General features: G+C 39.5%; 1 protein-coding gene and 1 pseudogene across 4 annotated transcripts in view; one reads left to right on the top strand and one right to left on the bottom strand.

Annotated features, from left to right (window-relative positions):
* The first annotated feature begins 204 nt into the window (after positions 1–204).
* Epsti1 (epithelial stromal interaction 1) overlaps positions 205–20,712 on the top strand; it is a 102,340-nt gene continuing 81,832 nt past the window's right edge. For 3 of the 4 annotated variants that reach the window (XM_013140827.3, XM_063232729.1, XM_063232730.1), the window contains exons 1-3: positions 218–351; positions 493–704; positions 20,312–20,370. In XM_013140827.3, the coding sequence (XP_012996281.2) occupies positions 319–351; positions 493–704; positions 20,312–20,370 (304 nt within the window). In that variant the 5' untranslated portion in view covers positions 218–318. Of the gene's footprint in view, positions 352–492; positions 705–20,311; positions 20,371–20,712 lie in introns of all 4 variants that reach the window. The other variant, XM_013140826.3, reaches the window with a different exon arrangement.
* Positions 6,635–7,357, bottom strand: LOC134471892 (RNA-binding protein 28-like; annotated as a pseudogene).

The following is a 20,712-nucleotide window of genomic DNA, read 5'->3' as shown; positions in this document are numbered from 1 at the left end:
TTCTATTTATTTCACTTGTCATTTCCTCTGCATTGTGCCATCCAAGCTGCAGACATTACTAATAAAGGGCAATATAGCCTACTGACCGAATCTCTGGCACCTTAAAGTAATAGTTCTCAAGGCTTCAAACATCCAACAGAAACTTCAAATGAGGAATCTCTGTTAAATACTCCTTAAGTGTTTTTCAGGATCCTCCTAGCTGGCCACTTCTCCTTCACGCGGGGCCTGCAGCTGGGCGTAATTACCCTTATCCTCCTCTGAGTTGGTCTTGAGGCCTTACACCAACTCACCTGTAGCTGGGCGAGGCAGCGGAACCCAATGCACCTCCCAGGGGCTGCATGCTGCCCTGGGGTCGGGTCCCCCTTAGCGCTGGAGGGGGGGGGGAGGGGTGGGGGAGGGGAGGGTGGGGGAGGGGAGAAGGGGGCGGGGCAGGCGCAGACTGTAGAGAAAAACCGAAACTCAGCTGTTAAAACCGCTGTATCTGCTCTTTAGAATCTTCCCTCGAGACTCGCCAGGCGTCCTGGGACCATGGGCTCTAAGACCATGTACCCTCGCCGGCTTGCAGCAGTGGACTCGCAGTCCAGCCCTGGCCCCGGCCCCCGGGACAGGGAGCTCGGCGTGCTACCCAGCAGGAGCTGGAGCCGGGGTTTGCAGGGGGCGGCTGCCCCAGAGCGCCCGAGCCTGGGGCCCTCGGACCGGAGGAGGTGAGTAGTCAGCAACCTGTCTTGGGGGATGCGACCTCAGCTCCAAACATTCAAGCATCTTGCTGAGGTTTGGAGTTTGAAAACTCAGGAGCCCAATAACAGAGTTTTTGAGAGAATGAAATACCAGTTGCCTAAACAAAGGCATCCATACTTTGAAACTGTCAGTTTGGAGTCCTGTACTCAATATCGGAGCTCTCCCATTTTTATTATTATTTTGTTATTTTGAGGCAAGGTTTCCGCTATAGTTCAGGCTGGCCTTGAACTCACTTTGTCTCCCAACCGCCCTTGAATTCACAGAGAGCTTCCTGCGTCAGCCTCCAGTGCTGTGCCACCTCACCTGGCCTCGTACTCCTTTTAAACAAATTGCTGATTGTCCTCTCTAGTTACAGGATTGAAAGGGATGTACATAAAAATTCTTACTAAATTTCCAAGTGTCTCCAGAAGTTATGCTCCAGCTAAGTAAGAAAATAAGGTTTTCGTTATTGTTTTTAAAAATTCCTGCCATTAATAGAATCACCATACTAGACACCCGGCTCAGGGCTGGAAGGTATGTGACATGGGGAGGAGAGAGAATCACATAGGAGCCAGAGGAGCTCGCTTGTGTTCACTCAGACTGGCAGGTAAACTCGCCTCTTGGGACCAGGAGCAGGGCTGCTGGGGAGTCCTGAGCAGTTCAAGGTGGAACTATGCCCTGAACACGGACAGGTGGGTGGCATTTATTCTCAGGCTTTGCTTCAGGGACTACAGATGGTATTTTGGACGCATCTCTTATGCAGTATCCATGATCCTCTTTCCACCCAAGGAATGAGCTGCTTTTCTTTAGCCCTACAGACTGTAAAGACATTTCTTACTGCCTTTGAAGTGCTGTCTGTGTAATGGAACTGTACAAATGATTTTATTTTTATTTTTCCCCTTCTCAGTGGCTTCTTTGTCATGGGAAAGACAAATGCTCGTTGCTAGGGAACAGTATATAACCTTGTGACCAATAAACAGTAAAGTTTCTTTCATCCTTCCACTTTTGACAGTATCAAGCCCTTAGTATTATTCACTTTAGGTTTAGTGTTACATAGGCTGCATTCAGATCTGGAAATCCATTAGCAAATGCTGCATTTCTCATCTCAGAATAATTGGCATATTGCCACAGTAGAAGCTCCCTCAAATAGCCTACATGTATCTAGAAACTGCAGCATTAAATAACAAACAAGAGTCACAGACATAGTCCCATGCTCACAAGTGTTTAATGACAAAATCATTGACATGACTTTTATATTAAAAAGTATCCATTCAGATGTAACAAGTTATTTGCTTGCATCCTCTCATAAGTATTAACTCTTATATCTCTATTTTCCTATTTGACTGTCATTACTCCAGAATCTTGCTGAAACAGTTTCTCACACAGGAGCAGTTTTCAGGGTCAGGGCATGGTGGTACACACCTGTAATCTCAGCACTCTGTGATGCTGAGTGAGCAGGAGGATCACAAGCTCAAGCCCAGCTAAAACAACTTACTGACTCAGTGAGACTGTTGAAGAATAAGAAGAAGAGGAGGAGAGAGAGCGAGCAAGCGAGCATGAGTGAGCTGGGGACCTAGCTCAGTGCAAAGTCCTGGGTTCAATGCCCAGAAACACACTCACTCACTGACAGAAGGGGGCGGGCCGTTTTGATTAGTGATCTGCACTTCAATACTGTGATGACCTCATTGCAAACTATTTTAAAGTTTGGATACAGAGCATTAGAGAACTTTCTAAAAGAATTCAGTTTTCAGATATTTCTCAGAGTTTTCTTCTTTTTTCAACTGAATCAGTTGTAGTAAACAGGATTATATGATACATTACATTTTATGTCTTAACATCTAACATCTTGTTCTGCACTACTCTGAGTTATATCTCCGTCACTCACATTTACCTTCTCACTTGTCTCATTTAACAGAAGTGGAAAGCAAGGAGAGTGATGGGGTGATAAATAGCATCTCAGTAAAATCAACAGTAAAAAGTTAGACTGTTTTAAACAGAAATTAGGAGCATTTTCTGATGGAAAATTAAAAAGAAAGGGAAGATACAGTTACATGCTTTAATATTGAATCATTTGTTCATTCACAATGCAAACCTATTTAGATGTTAAAGACTTGCAATGTAACCTTGTTTTGTGTGCTTTCCTCTGCTGATTCATCGGGGCAGCCCCAGTGTGGGGATCAGGAGCCTGGGCGTTGATGCTAAGTGAATTTCAGTTCAAATCCTGGGTCTGCAGTTACTGTATTTGCTATCTAAATGGAATACATAGCCACTTTATGTCTCAGTTCCACTTAGGTATTATTTTTGGGACAATTTATCCCCCAGTTGGTATCATATGGTTGGTGTTGAAATGGCGTATGCAGAACTGTACATTTCCCTGTACATATCCATACATTTTACATTTCCATATTACTTAAGATAACACTAACCTCCCAGTAATTATTCAGTAAATGTTGGGAACTAACAGCCTTGACTTCATTTAACAAACTTTTATTGACCAAATATTATGTTGTCAACCTTAAGTTGAGTGTTCCAGCCTTGAAAAAACACACTGATTTAAAATATCTACTCTCCTATAACCAAAATAAGCTAGTAAAAATCTTTGATAATATCTTTGAATTGGTGATTCCAGAGGACCAGTAGACTTTCAGGCAAGGTTGAGGTTTTGTCTCTTTGTTTGTATTTGTTTTTGTCTTGTCTTTTTTGAGACAGGGTTCCATTGTGCAGTTCAGGCTGGCCTTGAACTCACTTTATAGCCCAGACTAGCCTTGAACTCATAGCAGTCCTCCTGCCTCAGTCTCCTGAGTGCTGGGATTATGGGCATGTACTACCATGCCTGGCCTGAGTTCTTGATGGTATTTGAATTTAAGTAATTACAAGTATTTAGTAATTCATGTTGGCTTTTCCAATTATTTTTACTGGATTTCATTTTATCTCTGTTAGAATTTAAAGAGAAAAGCTTTATACATATTTGTAATATAAGGCAATGCTTTCTTTCCACTTAGTATTTTGCTTGTTTGTAAATATTTTTCATTAACATCACCTCTTGATAGATACAATGTAATGGCATAGGTTTCTAACCTGAGTTTGCCTAACTGTAGGTGATAGGCTCTCGTCTGTGTCATAACGTAGTTTAAGGTTCATTTCTTTCAGATACTTGTCTATAACTATACTTATCACAGGCCTTTAGTTTGATGTTTAAAGGAGATAAAAAGATATTATGAAAATGAACCATAATGTAGAATTTTACGGTACAGTTAGCTTTAGCATGATTTATATACAAATTCAGTTTACCTTTCCACATTTGTGGCCTATTTTATATAGAGTAGTGTAGAGACTCAGAGATGAGCAGTAATAGCTGCAAATACTTATGCAGTGCTCACTGTGTAATAGTGTATTGCATATACTAACTCAATCCTCACAGGCCTAAGAGAGGAGAATGAATTTAAAACTTAGGAGGAAGTAAACTCCAACAGAGAAGAAGCTTGCAAAATTTCTGGTGTAATGGATGGGGTAATCACACAATAAATCTTTATGTATATTGTAAAGGAAAGCCAGGGGCCAAGGTGATCTTGGGAACAAGAAAACCTTTTTGAAGAAATTATGTTTGAGCTATTGCCTACTGGAAAATGAGAAAATGAGTGTGTGGGTATGTGTGTGTGTGTGTGTGTGTTTCTGACACAGTATATGTCGTTTTAACACCACTATATGACACTCATGTGGAATAAATTATTACTTAATTCTATTTTTTCACTCAAGAGTTAATGCAGGCTCAGTTTCACAACATTGCTCCTAACTCAGACCTCAGACCACCAACTACAAATGGGCTTCCCAGCCACTGCAGTCCACTCACGACTATAAATTTGGGGTTTTTCCTACTTCTCTCCCCCAAATTTGATAATTCACTAGAACGAATCATAGAACTTACAGAAACCACTATGTGTACAGTTAGTCCTCTGATAAAGGGTATAATTCGGGAACAGACAAGTAGAAGAGATCCATAGGACAAGAACTGCAGGGCACATGAGGGGTGATGTGCAGAGAGCTGCTGTGCCCTGTCTAAGAAGACCACCCTCCCATCACCTTGCCCTGTTCACCAACCATGGTGGCTCAGGAGTTTTTATAGAGCCTCGTTATCATTGGCCACTGGTGATTGAACTCAATCGCTAGTCCTTCTCCCCTATATAAAAATTGAGGTGGGAATGAAAGCTTTAAGCTTTTAATCACATAGTTGGTTTTCTGGCCACTGCCCCATCTTAAGCTTTCCAGGGACCCTCACCCTGACTGATCATTAATATAAAAAAGATATCTTTTTTTTTGTCTTTTTCATTTTTATTGGTACCAGGGATGGAACTCACAACCGCACATTTGTAAGGCAGGCACTTATGCTGCTGAGCTAAATCCCCAGCCCCTAAGAAAGATATCTTATTAGGGGGGTTTTCAGGAGCTTGGTGACAGATCAGAGACAATGACCGAATATTTATTTTTTAATAGAGGCTTAAGTGGACTCTGTGGCAGCCAGAGAAACTGTCACTCTGATCTCCAAAAATGGATTTACTGTGTCGAGTGTGGTCAGCAGACAGCCCCAGGTGCCACCTTTTGTACCTTTCACTGCAGGGCCAGCTCACACTGTGCTCTTCTCAGCCAGCGATTGAGCATTTCAGGTAGTAGGGCCACTACCACACCTGCTTGTGGTGCTGAGGAATTCCTGCCCACCCCTGCTCCTGTGTCTGCCATTCCCAGGCGCTCCTCCTAGGACATCTCGTCCTTGGCATCATCCAGAAGCCCACTCTTTATTCTTAGTTCTTTGGAGCCCAGAGGACGTTCTGTAATTCTTTTCATCCAACTTTGTGCTTCTCACCACTTTGTTTTGCTGGGGAAAGGCAGTAACTTCTGTAACTGACACTTTTTCTTCCCTTCATTCCTAAATTCTCAAGGGAGATCTGGGAAGTGCGAATAAAGGACAGGTCAGTAGTGTACTTATTGATGGTCAGTCCCTGAAAATGGAGAAGTCTCCATTTTCTTTTTACAGTGTTGTGATTGGCTTGGGGATTTAGCTCAGTGGCATAAAGTGCCTGCCTGGCAAGCACGAGGTTGTGAGTTCGATCCCCAATATGGTGGTGGAGGGGGAGTGTTGTGATTGATTGGTGTTTTTGAGACAAGTCTCCTGTGTATGTAGTTCAGGCTGACCTTGAACTCATTATGTAACCTAGGCTGGGCTCACACTCATTGCAATCCTGTCTCGCTTCCCAAGTGCTGGGTGTATAGACATGTTATAGGCTGCCTGGTAATTGTGTTACATTTTTGCAAAGCATTTTATATGGGATGGAATAAAATGCTAGATATGATAGTTATTGTTTCAATATTTTATTTTCACATAAAGATCACTGTGTAGTGTATATATTTTGAAATTCTGAAATATGATACTTTCTTGCCTAAGAACTTTTTTCTTCTCAGTAGGAGGAACTGAACCCAGGGTCTTTGCATCAAGCTACATTCCCAGGCCCTTTACATTTGTATTTTTTAAAATAATGAGTTTACATATATTGGAAATGAGATAGCCTATTATTCAAGAAGTCACACAATATCTCATTTAGAGAATGACTAACAAAATGTACATCTTAAAAATTCAGCACTCCAGAATGCTTTTTACAATTGTTTCCATTTGAGAATTAGAATACAAATGTGGGTAGTAACATAGACACAGTTTCACATGGTTATCTGGGTAAGAGGCAAGAAACATCATGATTTCTTTGTGAGTAACCACACACTAGAGGAGGGACAAAACAGGGTTCAGGAGGGCACAGCCCAAGGGGCTTCCAGCAGAGAGGGTGCCCTTGGGGATCTTGTTTCCTTCCCTGGAAGAATGGGAAGTTGAGGAGGGTTGTGATCATCAGGAAGTACACTGCAGGCCTTGTACTTAGTCTGCCAACTGATTGACTATCCAACCAGTTGCTCCTCTTTGCAGGAAGTACATCTTCAGAAAGTTCCCTAAACTCTGCTTATGTTGTTCAAACAGCGTATTGAAGTGGCTTTTGTCATGTTTCCTTTAGCTTTTTTCTTAAGTAGCTGCTTGAAAGATAACTGCTGTTTCTCTGACTTCTGCTTTACCTGGGGCTCTGGCTCCTTGGGTGGGAGGGACTTCATTTTGCCTTTGTCTTGCAGCCTAATTTTGGAACCTTGGTGAGAGGGAGACACCAGGACCGTTATTCTCTTCCCATTGGGCAGCTCCACCTGCTCTACTTTGGCTGTGGTCTGCACCCTGTTCTTGAGGTGAAGCCCACCCTCCCCTTCTGCAGGCCGCAGAGGTGCTGGCGTGGGAGGAGCTTGCTTTGATCTCGTCTGCAGTCTTGAGCTCCCTTCTGTTGCTTCTCTTTTCCAAGAAATTTCTGCCTTTTTTTCCCCTTCTGCTGCTTTTAGGCCCACAGATTGCAGGCTTCAGTATGAATTTTTGCAGGCTGCACTGATCCTCAGTTCCTTCACTTTGATTCCTTTGATTTTCCAAAGAGAACTCCACTGTTGGTCTCTTCTGAGGCCAAAAGATTTCTGGGTTGTTGATTCAGCAGAGAGCTCTCAGAGCATGCTTATGCTTCTGGAATCCTGCAAAGGAACAGCACAGCCACCGCTCCTTCGTTTTCCTCATATCACTCTCCACTTGCACAATGCTGGTTTCCCTCTAGTGTATTATTCAGCAATTGCTCCTGAGCTGTTTGTCATCCATAATCTTTGGGTGACTGTGTAAGGAGAACCCCGCCTGGGAGACAAAGAAATTCTAGTCCTCGAGTTTCTGATGTTTCATTAGCTCTGGACTGTTTTTGTCTGGCCACACCGGCAGCACTTATACCTACAGCAATTCATTCTTGGGCCAGGTAGAGGTTCTGAGTCCTTGTTAGCTTCTCCCCTTCTTTGTCTGAACTTTTATAGCCTCAGGATGGGTCATGGCCAAGGCAACCTTGAGTTGTTGGCCATTCTCTCTAAGTTCATCACACTTTTTCTCTGGAGAAGCGGCTTTGAGGCAATTATGAACAGCTTGTTGAGTCGTGAGTGGGGTAAATGCACAGCCTTTAGCGTGCTCTGTGTGTGGAGACACAGCGGTGTGGGCATATATCCAAACTGTCGGGGGAGCCCACATTGTCCTTCCTCTGAGCCAAAAGATAGGTTTATGATAAAAATAGTTTTCACCTTCACCCCAGAGGGTAATTCCTCCTCTTCATCCTCTTGTTCTTCAGAGTTACTATCCTGTGGAACCTGTCCCTTGTCACCACCAATGGTACCTCTTTCCTCCAGATCGCTGTCCTCATCTCATGCTTTTCCTCCCTGCTTTCTACGGAGGCTGCTCTCGTGCCTGCTCTCCTGAATTTTCTTGTGCTTGGTTAGCTTTTATTGTTCGCCTTTTCGCTTTCACCACCGTCATGATCGCTGTCAGCCTCAACATCATCATCATCCCCTCTTCCCTCTGCCGTTCCTTTTAACTGACTCTTGCTGTTCAGATTCAAAGCCCTTTTTACCTGGGGCAGAAGCAGACTGTGTGTCTTTGTATCTATCTTCGCCTCACCCCAGTCCATGGCCATTGTCCACCCCTTTGTGTGTTTCATGTTCATGTCTTTGAGAGCTTTTCATGCTTCTAAGAGACCTTTGAAATGAACAAAAACAAAACCACAAATCTTTCCATCGTAAAGTTCAGGTGCCAGATAATTAATCTGGGTATTTTATCTGCCACTTTGGCTTTGTCTTCAGCTCCTTTGGAGACTGAAATTTCATTTTTCCTCTTTTCCTTGTGCTCGTTACTCAGTGTTTTTTTTTAAACAGTAATGCTGATCTTGCAACCTTCAAAGGTATTAATCTCCTTGAGGGCCCTCTGGACATCTTGCAGCGTGGAGAAAGTGGCACACTCAAAGCCTCGGTATGCCTTACACCCCGACTGGACAGTGCTTGCTGCTTGCTGTGAGCTGAAGATGGGAGTGGCTCACACAGAGGCAGGCCAGTCACGAGACCGGGAAACAGAGGTGCATGAGGCTACGAGGCCAACATATGTTGATTATATTTTTGCATTTGAAGACAAGGTTTTCCTAGATCATTAAGTTGGTCAAATTTGCAATCCTCCTGCATCAGTCTCCCACTGTGCTGGGATTACAGGTATGTGCCACCATAGCTGGTGACTGAACTTCTTAAGTCATTCTTGACTCACTTTAGTTATATCCAGAATATTGGCTCCAGGAAGTGTTTACAAAGTTATTAGAGCTTATAAGAACTGCTTTTAGTATTTCTTCCTTACTACAGCACTCAGGTTTCAATTTCCTCTCTCTGTATGATTAACAGGAAATAAGCTTTTGCCTATGGATGCTAAATGGCGTGGAAGTTTCAGACTTATTACTCCTTCCTAAAAATGGAGAACTGGATAATGCTGAAGTTCCTTGTAGGGTATGAAATAATAGCACATCGGAAGAAGAGCTCTGTGATTGATTCTAATGAGTAATCTTCCTGATGGCTCAATATAGATGGTTACTCATTGAGAGGTTATTTGACTCAGTCCCTGTAGAAAGCTTATAAGCATTCAAAAAGTCTGCAAAGTAATGGATAATATTTAACTCTTAATGGTAATAATATGGTTCAATGAATAGGTGGTTCAACTTCTAATATCAAACTAATCAATGGAATTCTGCCTATTTGACTTTTTATGGTACATGTAATGACGCATTGAAATGCTGTGGTAGCATAGAGTTAATTAGTTGTGATCTGGCATATACTGCATATGCCTGAAAAACTAAAATAAAAACCAAAATAATAGTACTTTTTATGTCTCAAATACTGAACCATGTTCTGGACTCTGTTAAGCACATCCTATGAATTATTGAATTTTGTCTTCAAAATAATCACTCTGGCACTTTACAGATGGCGACCTGGAATCTTGCAAACTTAAATTGCTTACCAGGTTCTCACAGAACCTGCACACAGGTTAAATTGCTTACTGGTTCCTAATCATAGAATCAGCACACAGTTTTGAATTTATCTGCCAGAGTCTGAATCCTGTCCCTGTGGTGCCGAAAAAGCAAGTGATACTGCACCAAGCTAATGCCCTATCAATCGTTTCATAGTCACATGCAGAAAAGAAATTCTGAAGACTACAGAGTGTTAGTAAATGTCACATCACTGTTTCTATACTTATAGCTTTAGGGGGAAAAAGATTTCTTTCCTCATCTACACATAAATTTACCTTCCCTATAAGAAAAGATAGTTAATAAGTGAAAAGGATACAAATTTCTTTAGTGTAGTTTTAGGTAATATAAGAGACTTCAGAAATGAAAACCCAAACAAACAGACATCTTGATAGAATCATGTTTGCTGAAGGGTGACCAGTATGACTGGTCAACAGGGAGTATGATCTAGTGGTGATAAACTGGATAAACAGTTAAACTGGTGTCAGCTTGGGTGGCTTGAGATTCACCTGGGGAATTAGCATCCTGGGTGGGTCCTAAGCGTGGCCCTGGGTACTCTATGTGGTCCTTAGCCCCTTCTCTGTGGCGCTGTTCCTGTGCTCAGCTTCCTGGCCACCAAGAACTAAACAGTATTGATCGATCGTGCCTTCATTCCTGCTTTGGAGCCAGCGGGTTGTAGACTGAACAATATGAAACCGTGAGCCAAATTAAATCTCTTCAAGTTGTAAATGGAGGCATTTTATATAACCAATGAGAAAACTTAGTAATACACTAAAGAAACTCGGTTAGGCTTGCTCTGATGCTTTTATATGTCTCTGTGACTTCATTCTTTTTCTCTGGCTCTGACATGGAGGTCACATGCCTTACTTTATGAAAGACCGGAGAATTGTTTTCTGGTTTGTTTCCAGGGGAAAAAAGTGGGAGAGATCAGAGAGGCCTGCCTGCACCCACTGTTTTCTCTATATTCTAGGGTAATATATCCTGAACCCTATAGCAATTTAAAAATTATTAGGATCAGAATGTAGTTTGCAAGAACCACATTTCAATGAATATCTGTTCTTTGCTGCTTTTCACAAATGACAGAGTTTGGTGACCTCCTTTTAGAGCAGTTCTCTCATTGTTTTGGAGCAACTATATAGTTACTTCCAATAAATGTTCAGACTCCTGACCGTAGCCTACAGGGAACAAATTATTTGACACTGTGACCTAGTAAATGTATGACAACCTATGAAGGTATAAATAACTGGAAAGGAATTTCACAAAATATTTGTTACTCTTAGTACATGTGATTCACTCTTATATTTTCTATTTGTTCATTAAAAATAAATCCATTGAATTGATTTCATAACCCACTAGTGGCTTACCACCTGCAGTTTAAAAAACACAGTCCTATGCATGGCAGAGATTGTTAGAGTGGATGGAAAAAAAGACATTTAAGTTTGATTAAATCAAATTTACCTTCCTGTTTATATAGGAGATGAGAAATTATAGTCCTATTTAGAATGAATTTCTACCTTTTCTGTATTAGATTCTTTTCCTCAGTGTGTGTGCATTTGCAGTCTGCCAAGTCTTCGGGAGCAATCATTTTTGCTCAAATATAGTATCATCAAAAATGAATGGACATTTTTCAAAAAGCCTTTGACAGCTGAAATAGTGAAACAATAAATCAACAGGATGATGAAAACCTGAAAACACATAATACCTATAATAATCAGGGAAAGCACAGCAGAGATGAGAAAAAAACGAAACAGTTCAATTACACAGTAAGGTTACTTACTTCAAAGTCAGTAGAGTGCTGTAAGGTTATACATATTTTTAAGGTTAATTGCATCTATTCAGAGTGTATTTGAATATGAAACAAAAGCTTTAAGAGACAAAACTAATCAAAGAATGCTTTTGAAGGGTCTGTTCTATATCAGAGCATCAGCTGATCATGGCTGCTTTGTTCTGTAATGTTTGTAGCCCCCGTCCCCCAGTATAAAGACTTGAAAGGCCACCCATTAAACTCCTGTACAAAAACTGAAGACATTTACCATGAGTAAAATTAAGGGTTATTATTGCCAGGTGTTTCTGATCTTGGTAAGAACAGAAATCTCCTTTTACATAATCTTAAAGAGAAAATCTGAGCCCTTTTTTAAGAAATACTTATTTTAAATGTTTGCACTGTTTTTCCCTAATTGTAAAAGTAAAGTCCTATCTGCTTGTTATAAAAACTCAAACATTGCAAAAATAATGTACAGAATATGAAAATCCTCTGCAATTTTGACCCCTAACACACACACTTCAACCCTGGTGTGGTGGTGTACACCTAATAATCGCAGCACTCTGGCAGACTAAGGCAAGAGATCCCAAACTTAGGCCCAGCCTACGCATCTTAGTGACTTAGACAGAACTTTTCTCAAAATGAAAAATAAAGAACTGGAGAGGTAGATCAGTATGAAGATCCAGAATTCAATTCCCAATACTGCTACAAAGCAACCCCTCCCAAAAGACTTCGAAGAACTTAACAAAAAGGAATCTTTATTTTTAAGTGTAGGGTACACTCTTAAGACTCCTCATGTCTTAGTCTTAGAGACATTACATCCTTTGATTTCTACTGTCAAGAGAAGATGACAAGGGAAGATACATTCTTTCTAATTTTATTTTAAAATGCGATTGCAAGCTACTATATAGGCAGATACTGTTTTTCATATTGTATTATTTAGTTGTACAAGGAAACAATATCTTGTCCTCTCAGTGGACTCTTGAATAATGTCTCCTATGTGGCACTCTTGGTAAAAATAATCTAATCATGAGGAAATAATCCTTTTCTTAAACCCAGATGACAACGTAGTCTACAAAATTTATGTAGATTCTTCAAAAATGTCAGTCACAAGAATAAAACCGTCCAGAAAATTGTCTTATAGTCTACAGAGACGTGTGGATCCAGGCTGAGATGGATGTAGACTATTAATATTGCAACAATTTGGAAATCTGAATATAGTTAGGAAAAGTTCTATTAATATTAAATTCTTTGGGTGTGGTAACGTTCCTGTGTATAAGTAGGAGAATGTTTTAGTGCCTTGAAGACTCGTGCTGAAGTATTAAAGGTGGTGATGTATCATGACTGTTCAGCTTCCTTTCATACATTTCAAAGAAAAACAGGATTGAGAACAAACTGTATGAAACACCAACAGTTGGAAAACACAAGGGAATAATACATGGGTCTTCATTTTACTGTTCTAGTTTTGTTTGTTAGGTTTAATATTTTTGTTTGTTAGGTTAATATTTTTTGAGATTAAATGTTGGGGAGAAAATTAATTTAGTTAATACATAGGTCTTTGTGTCTCTTTTTTTTTCCCTTTGTTTTTGGAACATGGAGATTTGTCACAGACCTGTATATTCAAGATTTGTGTAGTTTATTGTACATATACTTCCACAAATGAAGGGAAAAAGCCTTGGCTCAGAACTATTCTACTATCTGCAGGGAAAGTATATTTATGAAGCTTGGTATTTATCAATTCCATTTTAGTAATTCATATAGTAATTCTTATTACTCCTAAGATACAAAAGGAGTCAGAATATACATATTAGAAGAGCCAGAACAGGGATATACACAGAAAATTAGAAAGCTAAAATGCTTTTATTTATGAAAAAGGTGCAACAAAATGATTAAGTCACTGCATGATAAAAAGATGCTGTAGTGATTCTGGATGAGGTTCTAGTACATATAATAAAATAGGTGCTGTATGTGTTACACATGGTTGTAATTACATATAAAGTAGATGTTCTCCTTAGGTATCTTAAACAAGGCTTTGTTTTTCTCCTATTATGTAAGTCTGAAAGTAATCTAGATATCACATAATATAAATAATATGCAGTCATAAGAGAACATTTATTATTTTCTGATATTGTTGTAAACACTTTATATCTCTACCTTATGAGAGAGATAGTTATTCTCATTTTACAGATTAAAAAATAGAGAAGTTAAGTAATTTGTTCAAATCTCACCTAACAGCATTTGAAAATCAGGTGCAGGAATTAGCACTAATGCACTAGGTTTACAGTTGAGAGGATACTAAACTGCTCTTGCTGATCTGTTATTCTTTATGTATGACTTCTATATTTAAGTTTTTCATTGATCAAAGTAACTGCTTGAGCACCAGCAACCACTTCAGCCTTCCAGTATAGTGAAAACAGCAACAACAGCAACAAAAGTTTTCCTGTCTTCTCCATTTAGAAGAGCTTTCCTAGAAATCCCTTTCAACAGTTTCCACTTATATCTCAATTACAAGGTTATAAATGTTGGAAACTACCGTATTTTAATGGGCACATTTTCACTTTCAATAATATAGAATTGCTATTAGTAAGTAGAAAATAAGAACGAGCATTGAAAAGGTAAACAACTCACTTAAGAGTTGAGAGTCAGGCATTAAAAATTAATCATGTGGTCGAGCTGTCTAATCTGAGCTGTATCCGAGTTTGTGTAGAAGGAACCTTGAGAGATGAGGCACACTTTGCTCGTGACAAAGACCAGGCTTCCTTACTAGCTCCTATAATAATGGTGAATTTTGCAGCTCAGGATTTCTGAGCTGTGGTGCAAACATTCATGTGTGCGACATTCATTATGCTGTCTCTGTAAGACCTGGGATCAGAGGGAGCAGATACAAAGAAGCTGCTTGCTGTGATATGAGCAAAATGTCCTTTATCTCTGGCCCAATGAATTGCGTGTCTTCTGCCAGTGTCCATGAAAGAGTAGCAGGCTAATTTCTTAGCTTGTAAATAGGGTCAAACTGAATCTCAGACCTGACATTTCTGTGTTCTGAAAATATAAATTCCTTCTAATTATTAATTATGATTTTTACAGAAAAAGCAGTTTCAGACATTTTGCAGGTATACCTACCAATTGGTCCCCATCTCCATGTCTATCACGGTTTTTGGGCCTCTTAAAACATAGTTCTTGGGGGCTGGGGATTTAGCTCAGTGGCCTAAGTACCTGCCTTGCAAGTGTGCGGTTGTGAGTTCGATCCCTGGTACCGATAAAAATGAAAAAGACAAAAACAAAAACAAAACAAAAAAACATAGTTCTCTATGATAATGTATTTCAAATACATTCTTTGTATCTTTAGTATAAATCCTTCTTGCTTTCTTTATTCATGACTTTTACTATTTATGTGTGTATGTATATTTTAGAAAAGAAACAACATCTTGTGTCCATGCATAGTTGTGCATGTGGTTACTGCACAGACTTGCAGATAACAAGCAATTTAAAGCTAAACCATGTGTCCTAATGTGAGGTCACCCCCACCTGAATGAAAAGACACATTTTTAATAATTTGCATAACTTTATAATATCTTAATTATATGGGAATTTTGAGTTGTGTGTTTACGCCTGTGTATGCGCGCGCGCACACACACACACACACACACACACACACACTTACACTCCTTTTATTTTCATAAAGGCATCTTATAAACAAGGCACAAGGATCTCTCCTTGCGTATCTTTTCTCTCTGAGACTCCATTTTAGTCTATTTCAGTCTTCTAACAGAAGTTGTGGATTTTGCCAAAGAAAGAACTTAGCAACTTTCCATCATTTTCTTGAGTGTTGACAACATTGTAGGCTTCGCCTCCTCTAAAATCAAAGATGGTTCATGAATTTATTTAACTTGAGAGGTGGAATGCCAGGTCCAGGCTGGCGTTGCACACTTGGGGTCAGGGTTGGCTTACTTAGCCTGATCTTGGTTTTTTGTTTTTCTTGGGAATTTAATTTGTTTAAAAAAGAAGTTTTAGAAACCTAATTGCTTCAAAAGTTTTTGCGCAGATTGGCTGAAAAAAGTAAGCTTCAGTTTCCTTCACTGGAGATTATATAACAAATGCTAATATAGAATTTCATATTTAGAAAAAAATACCCAAAACTTGGAAATACCTAAATGTTAATTTTTTCAACTTATGCATATCCAAGGATAAGATTTGCTCAATCTATAGCAGACATCAAGTCAGTGTTTTATACAATGGCAGACTGGGTGTTTCTGTTCTTCTGTTTGAAATTATCTGTAACTTGTCTACCTCTTCCTGAATTTTTCTCTTAACTTCAAATTTCTTTTTCATTACAACCAGTGTTGTGTACCATTAGAAATTTAAATTATATCTGGTGCAGTTTGTACATACTGGGGGGTATATTTACATAATACTTTTAGGCAGCCAAGATAATTTTCATAACTCCAGCAGAATATTTCAGAGTCCTTATTGATGAGATGTTCTAAAAGTTGTACAAGAAGGAAACGCACTTTTGTGAGTCAGAGACCCTTCACAGGGAAATATGTCCTGCATGTTATATTTTTATTTTTTTTTTTAATGGTACAAAAATTTTTCTTTGTTGTGGGTGTTCTTTCATATGGGCTTTAGTTTATCTCACAGAAATGTGCTTTTAAGAAGTGAAAACAATATCACCAATTGAGATATTTCATTAAATTTCAATGAGGTAATTAAGGAAACTCATTTTCAAAATACATATTTGTTTCACTAGCTTGAATGTGCCTTAATCAGGAAATGACCAGAATGCAAAATTTAGTTAGGTTCTACCTATCTGTATTAGCAGCTTAGGAATCAGCCTGTTGAAGAGAAAACCACGGAGGTTAAAATGACAAAGCCTTTTGCTGTGGGTGGAAACTAATTGGCTGAAAACATTAATAAATTATACTTGCTATTCATGTCAAGAAACAGCTAAGAGACAAGGGATGAATATTTTTTTACCTATCAAGGCATTACACTTTGCCACATGTTAAAAATAAAAAGTATAGCTTTGAACTTAAGCAGCTTTTCCTGTTATAAGTAAGAGGAATAAAAGCTAAATTATTTGGCAGTGTCTCCTTGTGGATATTATAAAATGTTTTATATTTGACATTTTTATCCAATAAAATATTGCTGAGGGAGTTATCTAGGAACTCTAACGTAAAACATGCATTATCAGGACCACCGTTAGGGTTGTGCTAAAATGGTTTTGATTTAAAACCTTTAATTTCAAGGCTAGATGAGTGTTTGTTATGGCGTATAGCTTGGTGATGGTGACCCCTCCCCTTCAAAGGCCTCATGAGGTCTTAGGTGGAGCTTTTTGGAGAAAGCTAATCTAGAATGTGAGAAGCTGGGATTGGTTCATGGTGTAATGCTAGGATGAAGGCATCCTCACCCTGGCTGTGAGTACGAGGATGGGTAGCATTGATAGAATATAAGGCACAGAAAAAGGGCTCCCGTGTCTGCTCGTTGCTTGCTGATTTTGCTACCTTCTGCCTGCCATGAACTGTCTCTCCTCTGTCATGCTCCCCTGCAATGCCACTCTGCCTTGGATCCAGCCAGTTATGGACTGAAACCTCTACAAGCTGTGAGCCAAGATAAACCTTTCCTCCTCTAACTTTAGGTGTTGAGAAAACTAAGACAGTCTTTTTCTTTTTTTCCTGTCCCTGCGATGTGTTTGAATGCCTGCTGCTCATATACAGTAGCCAGAGATTGTACATGGTCCTGTCCCTAAAACTGACCTCATAAGCACTGGAACTACAGAGAAAAAATGTAAATGAGCTGATGGTCATTCTGCTTGCTGTGCTATGAGTAATAAGGTCCTTCATGTTTGACCCAGGAATCTCAGATCATCTATCAGTGACAGATTCTAGTAGTATAATGTTGTTAATCTTAAATTGAATGATTAGGTATTGTAGTCTCTACAAGCTTTTACAAACAAGTTGTATTTTTTTTCCTCCAATGTTTATAAAATTTTCATAAGCAGACTTATGAACTTAATTCTTTTTTTAAAATTTTTTGTCTTTTTCTTTTTTTATCGGTACCGGGGATCGAACTCACGACTGCGTACTTGCAAGGCAGGCGCTTACGCTGCTGAGTTAAATCCCCAGCCCCTTTTGTTATTTTTTTTTTTTATTTTTTAGTCTTTTTCTAAAATTCTTGACAAAGTACTTTTTAAAAATTCTTGTCAAAAACCAACAAAAACTTGTCATTTCAGGGTCTATCTTTTAAGTTTCAACTTACTCTTCTTTCTGAAGCTTTCTGCTGCTGTGGGGCTCTGTGACTCTCCTGTGCTGTCATCCCTTACTACATACATCCTCCCACCTTAACACTTGTTTGAATATCTTTGTGCTATTCTCTGGTGGTGTTTTCTTGAGTTGTTCCAAACTATAGTATAAGTTATGTTAAAGTGGTTGGAATCTATATTTTGGTATCTTCTTTCACATCCCTAAGGTCCTAACATAGTAAGTCCTTAATAGGTGCTCAGTTAAGCCATTGCATTGCTTAGAAGTCTTATCAAAGGACTGTAGTCAAGAGACAATCATACTTTCTGTAGAGAGTCGAGGAGTTAGCTGCAGACAGTTAACTGACTTATATCAAAAGACCTGAGTTTGAGTCTCAGCCCTTTTGCTTAATTAACCTAGTGATATTTGGTACATGATTTAACCTATGTCTTTATCAAACATTTATGAACTCCTAAGTTTCCTCTTAGCCAACATATCCTAAGATAATGTGCCTTTGGGTTGCTATAACAGAATATATAACATGATTTAGGGTAATGCTTTTAAAAAGAAGTAGAGTTTTTTGGCTCATGATTCTAGTGGCAGGAAAGTTCAAACAGGCCCCTGGGTTGTATCGTAACATAGTGCAGAAGTGGAAAGAGAAACAGACGTGCAAAAGGCCAAGCATGTGGTTGACTTCACCTTTATAACACACTCAACAAGTCCAGTCCTGTGAGGTGGGCATCAGTTCCTTCTGAGCATGGTGCTCCCATAGCCCACAATGCCTCTTACAGGCCCACCCATTTCTCAACAATATTTCATTGGGGACCAACCCCCCATATGAGTTGTGGTGAGCACAAACCATATTTGAACTACAGCACATAGCGTGACTGATCTACAGCAATGATTCTTCAAGTGTGGTACCAGATCACAAATATCAGCATCACTTGAGAACTTGTTAAAAATATATGTTATTGAATTTTGGTCCAGAGCTACTAAATCAGGAGCTTACATTAACAAGTCTGCCCTCCTGGTGATGCATGATACAGGTGAAGGGCTGCTTATCTGGAGGACAGGCAAATTCCTGTTATAGTGAGTAAGAAACTGCACCACGGCCCTAGCAGACTCTAAAGAGCAAGCAGCAATTTTATGGGTGGCACTGAAATCCATTTTCTCATGCTTCAGCTAGCTTCAAGGCTCTATAGAATGGCTCACCATTACATAGTATTTATTTCCAGGCACTGCCACAGAATAGCCATAGAATCGCAGCCCCAAACTCCTAACATTACTGGCAACTGAAAAGTGAAATCTTATGGTGAACAAAGAATATGTAATGGATAAGGGATTAATTTACAGTGTCAGTTTCCTAATTTTGTATTCATAAAGTTGTATGTATGCTAGGCTACACAAGCAAGGTCTCCTGATATACCTGAGGTAATTGGGCATCCAGCAGCCCCATTTGCATGCAAAAGTAGATGCACACCTCACATTTACAAGTCTAAAACTGAAGCCCAGTCTGAAGCTGGCTGAAGGCTGGCTGCTGGAGAAATAATGAGCTAGGAAAGAAATGGCTTCTGCTCTTCAACACTTTGGGCCTCTACTGTTCAGGATTGGTAAATATGCCCTGTGAAATTTGTACATTACAGATCGGAGAGACTTCTGGGTTTCTATTCTTTATTTTTTTCTTCCTACAAAATTCTACAGTTATAAACTGGTTGTGTTTATTCACAGTATTTTCCCTAAAATTGTACCTGTATGGGTGTTATAGTCTGTTGCTGTGCTATATTTTGCTCTACAAAGTATTCACGCTTTTGTGGGACCAGATGCCTCAGCTTAAAGAAGAGCTACCCCCAGCCAAACTCACTGACTGGATCTGTGGCATAGTTTTATTTCAGTTTAGCCCACATTTCATCATGTAGCTACTTTGTGCCAGGCACAAGACCTGGAACACATGGCAAGGAAGCATAATTTCTGTCCTCAACAGCTTACAATATTTTAATAGTTTCTTGCTGCCTCAAGTGTTGAGATGCTTAAATTAGCTCTTTCTTCAGCCATTTGAAGGACCCCTTACTTGTCTGAGTTTCTGATTATGTTCAACCTGTAATATCTTTGGGAGACTAAGGAACTCAGTAGTCCCAGCTTTATAAAAATTATAGGATTACGGCCAGTTGGCTACTCAGATGGCTCATCATGAGGAAGTACTATAGCTGCAATGCAATACCCACCTGTGTTTCCTATTTTCCCAATATGGGTCACATGGAAAAGAAGGGCAATCTTTTTTTTTTTTACATTTTTTTTCTTTTTTTATTGGTACCAGGGATCGAATTCATGACCGCCTGCTTGCAAGGCGGGTGCTTATGCCGCTGAGCTAAATCCCCAGCCCCAAGAAGGGCAATCTTAAAGGGATTTACCCACAACAGCCACCTAGAGGTGCAAGAACCAGTGATGAAGCAGTTCTATAAAGAGCCTGTCACCTCATCCAAAGCTTTCTATGTATATATTTGATCATGTCTGTCTTACATTGATGGCTAGATTGGATCTTAAGATTATTTTCTATGGTACCAATATGATTATTCTAATCACATAATGTATTAGAGAAAAGATGCTGGTGACCTACATACACTAGTGATTTCTCAGTTAATAGTGACTTTTTCTGTTCATTCTAGCACAGGTGCATATACCTTGATAGCACCGAATGAAACTCGGAGACATCAGATCCAAAGGAGTATGTATATTTGCTTATGTAATATTCAGAATGATTCTCATGTTCTTTTAAATTGGTTTGTTTTAGCCTGAAGTGTTTTCATTTCGATTGACATAAATTTACCAGATCTCACCAAAATCTTTCTTTTTAAACTATAGTGGCTTTTAATATACTTTATCATAGGAAGCAGGGGGATAGGTCATACTCAGAGGGGCAGGGCATCACGAGATAGAGGGAAAGGGATAAGGGATAAAAAGAGAAACTGAGATGTGTTATGCACATGTACCAACTCTACACAAGAACTATAAACATTATCTACATGAACAAAAAAAAGAAAGGCATCTAGGGAAGGATGCACAGGGA

The sequence above is a fragment of the Cavia porcellus genome, unplaced genomic scaffold (genome assembly GCF_034190915.1).
Source record: "Cavia porcellus strain 051 isolate PalLab524CR breed Dunkin Hartley unplaced genomic scaffold, mCavPor4.1 scaffold_21, whole genome shotgun sequence".
Taxonomy (NCBI): domain Eukaryota; kingdom Metazoa; phylum Chordata; class Mammalia; order Rodentia; family Caviidae; genus Cavia; species Cavia porcellus.
The sequence above is the reverse complement of the archived record's forward strand: the minus strand, read 5'-3'. Positions and strand labels throughout refer to the sequence as shown.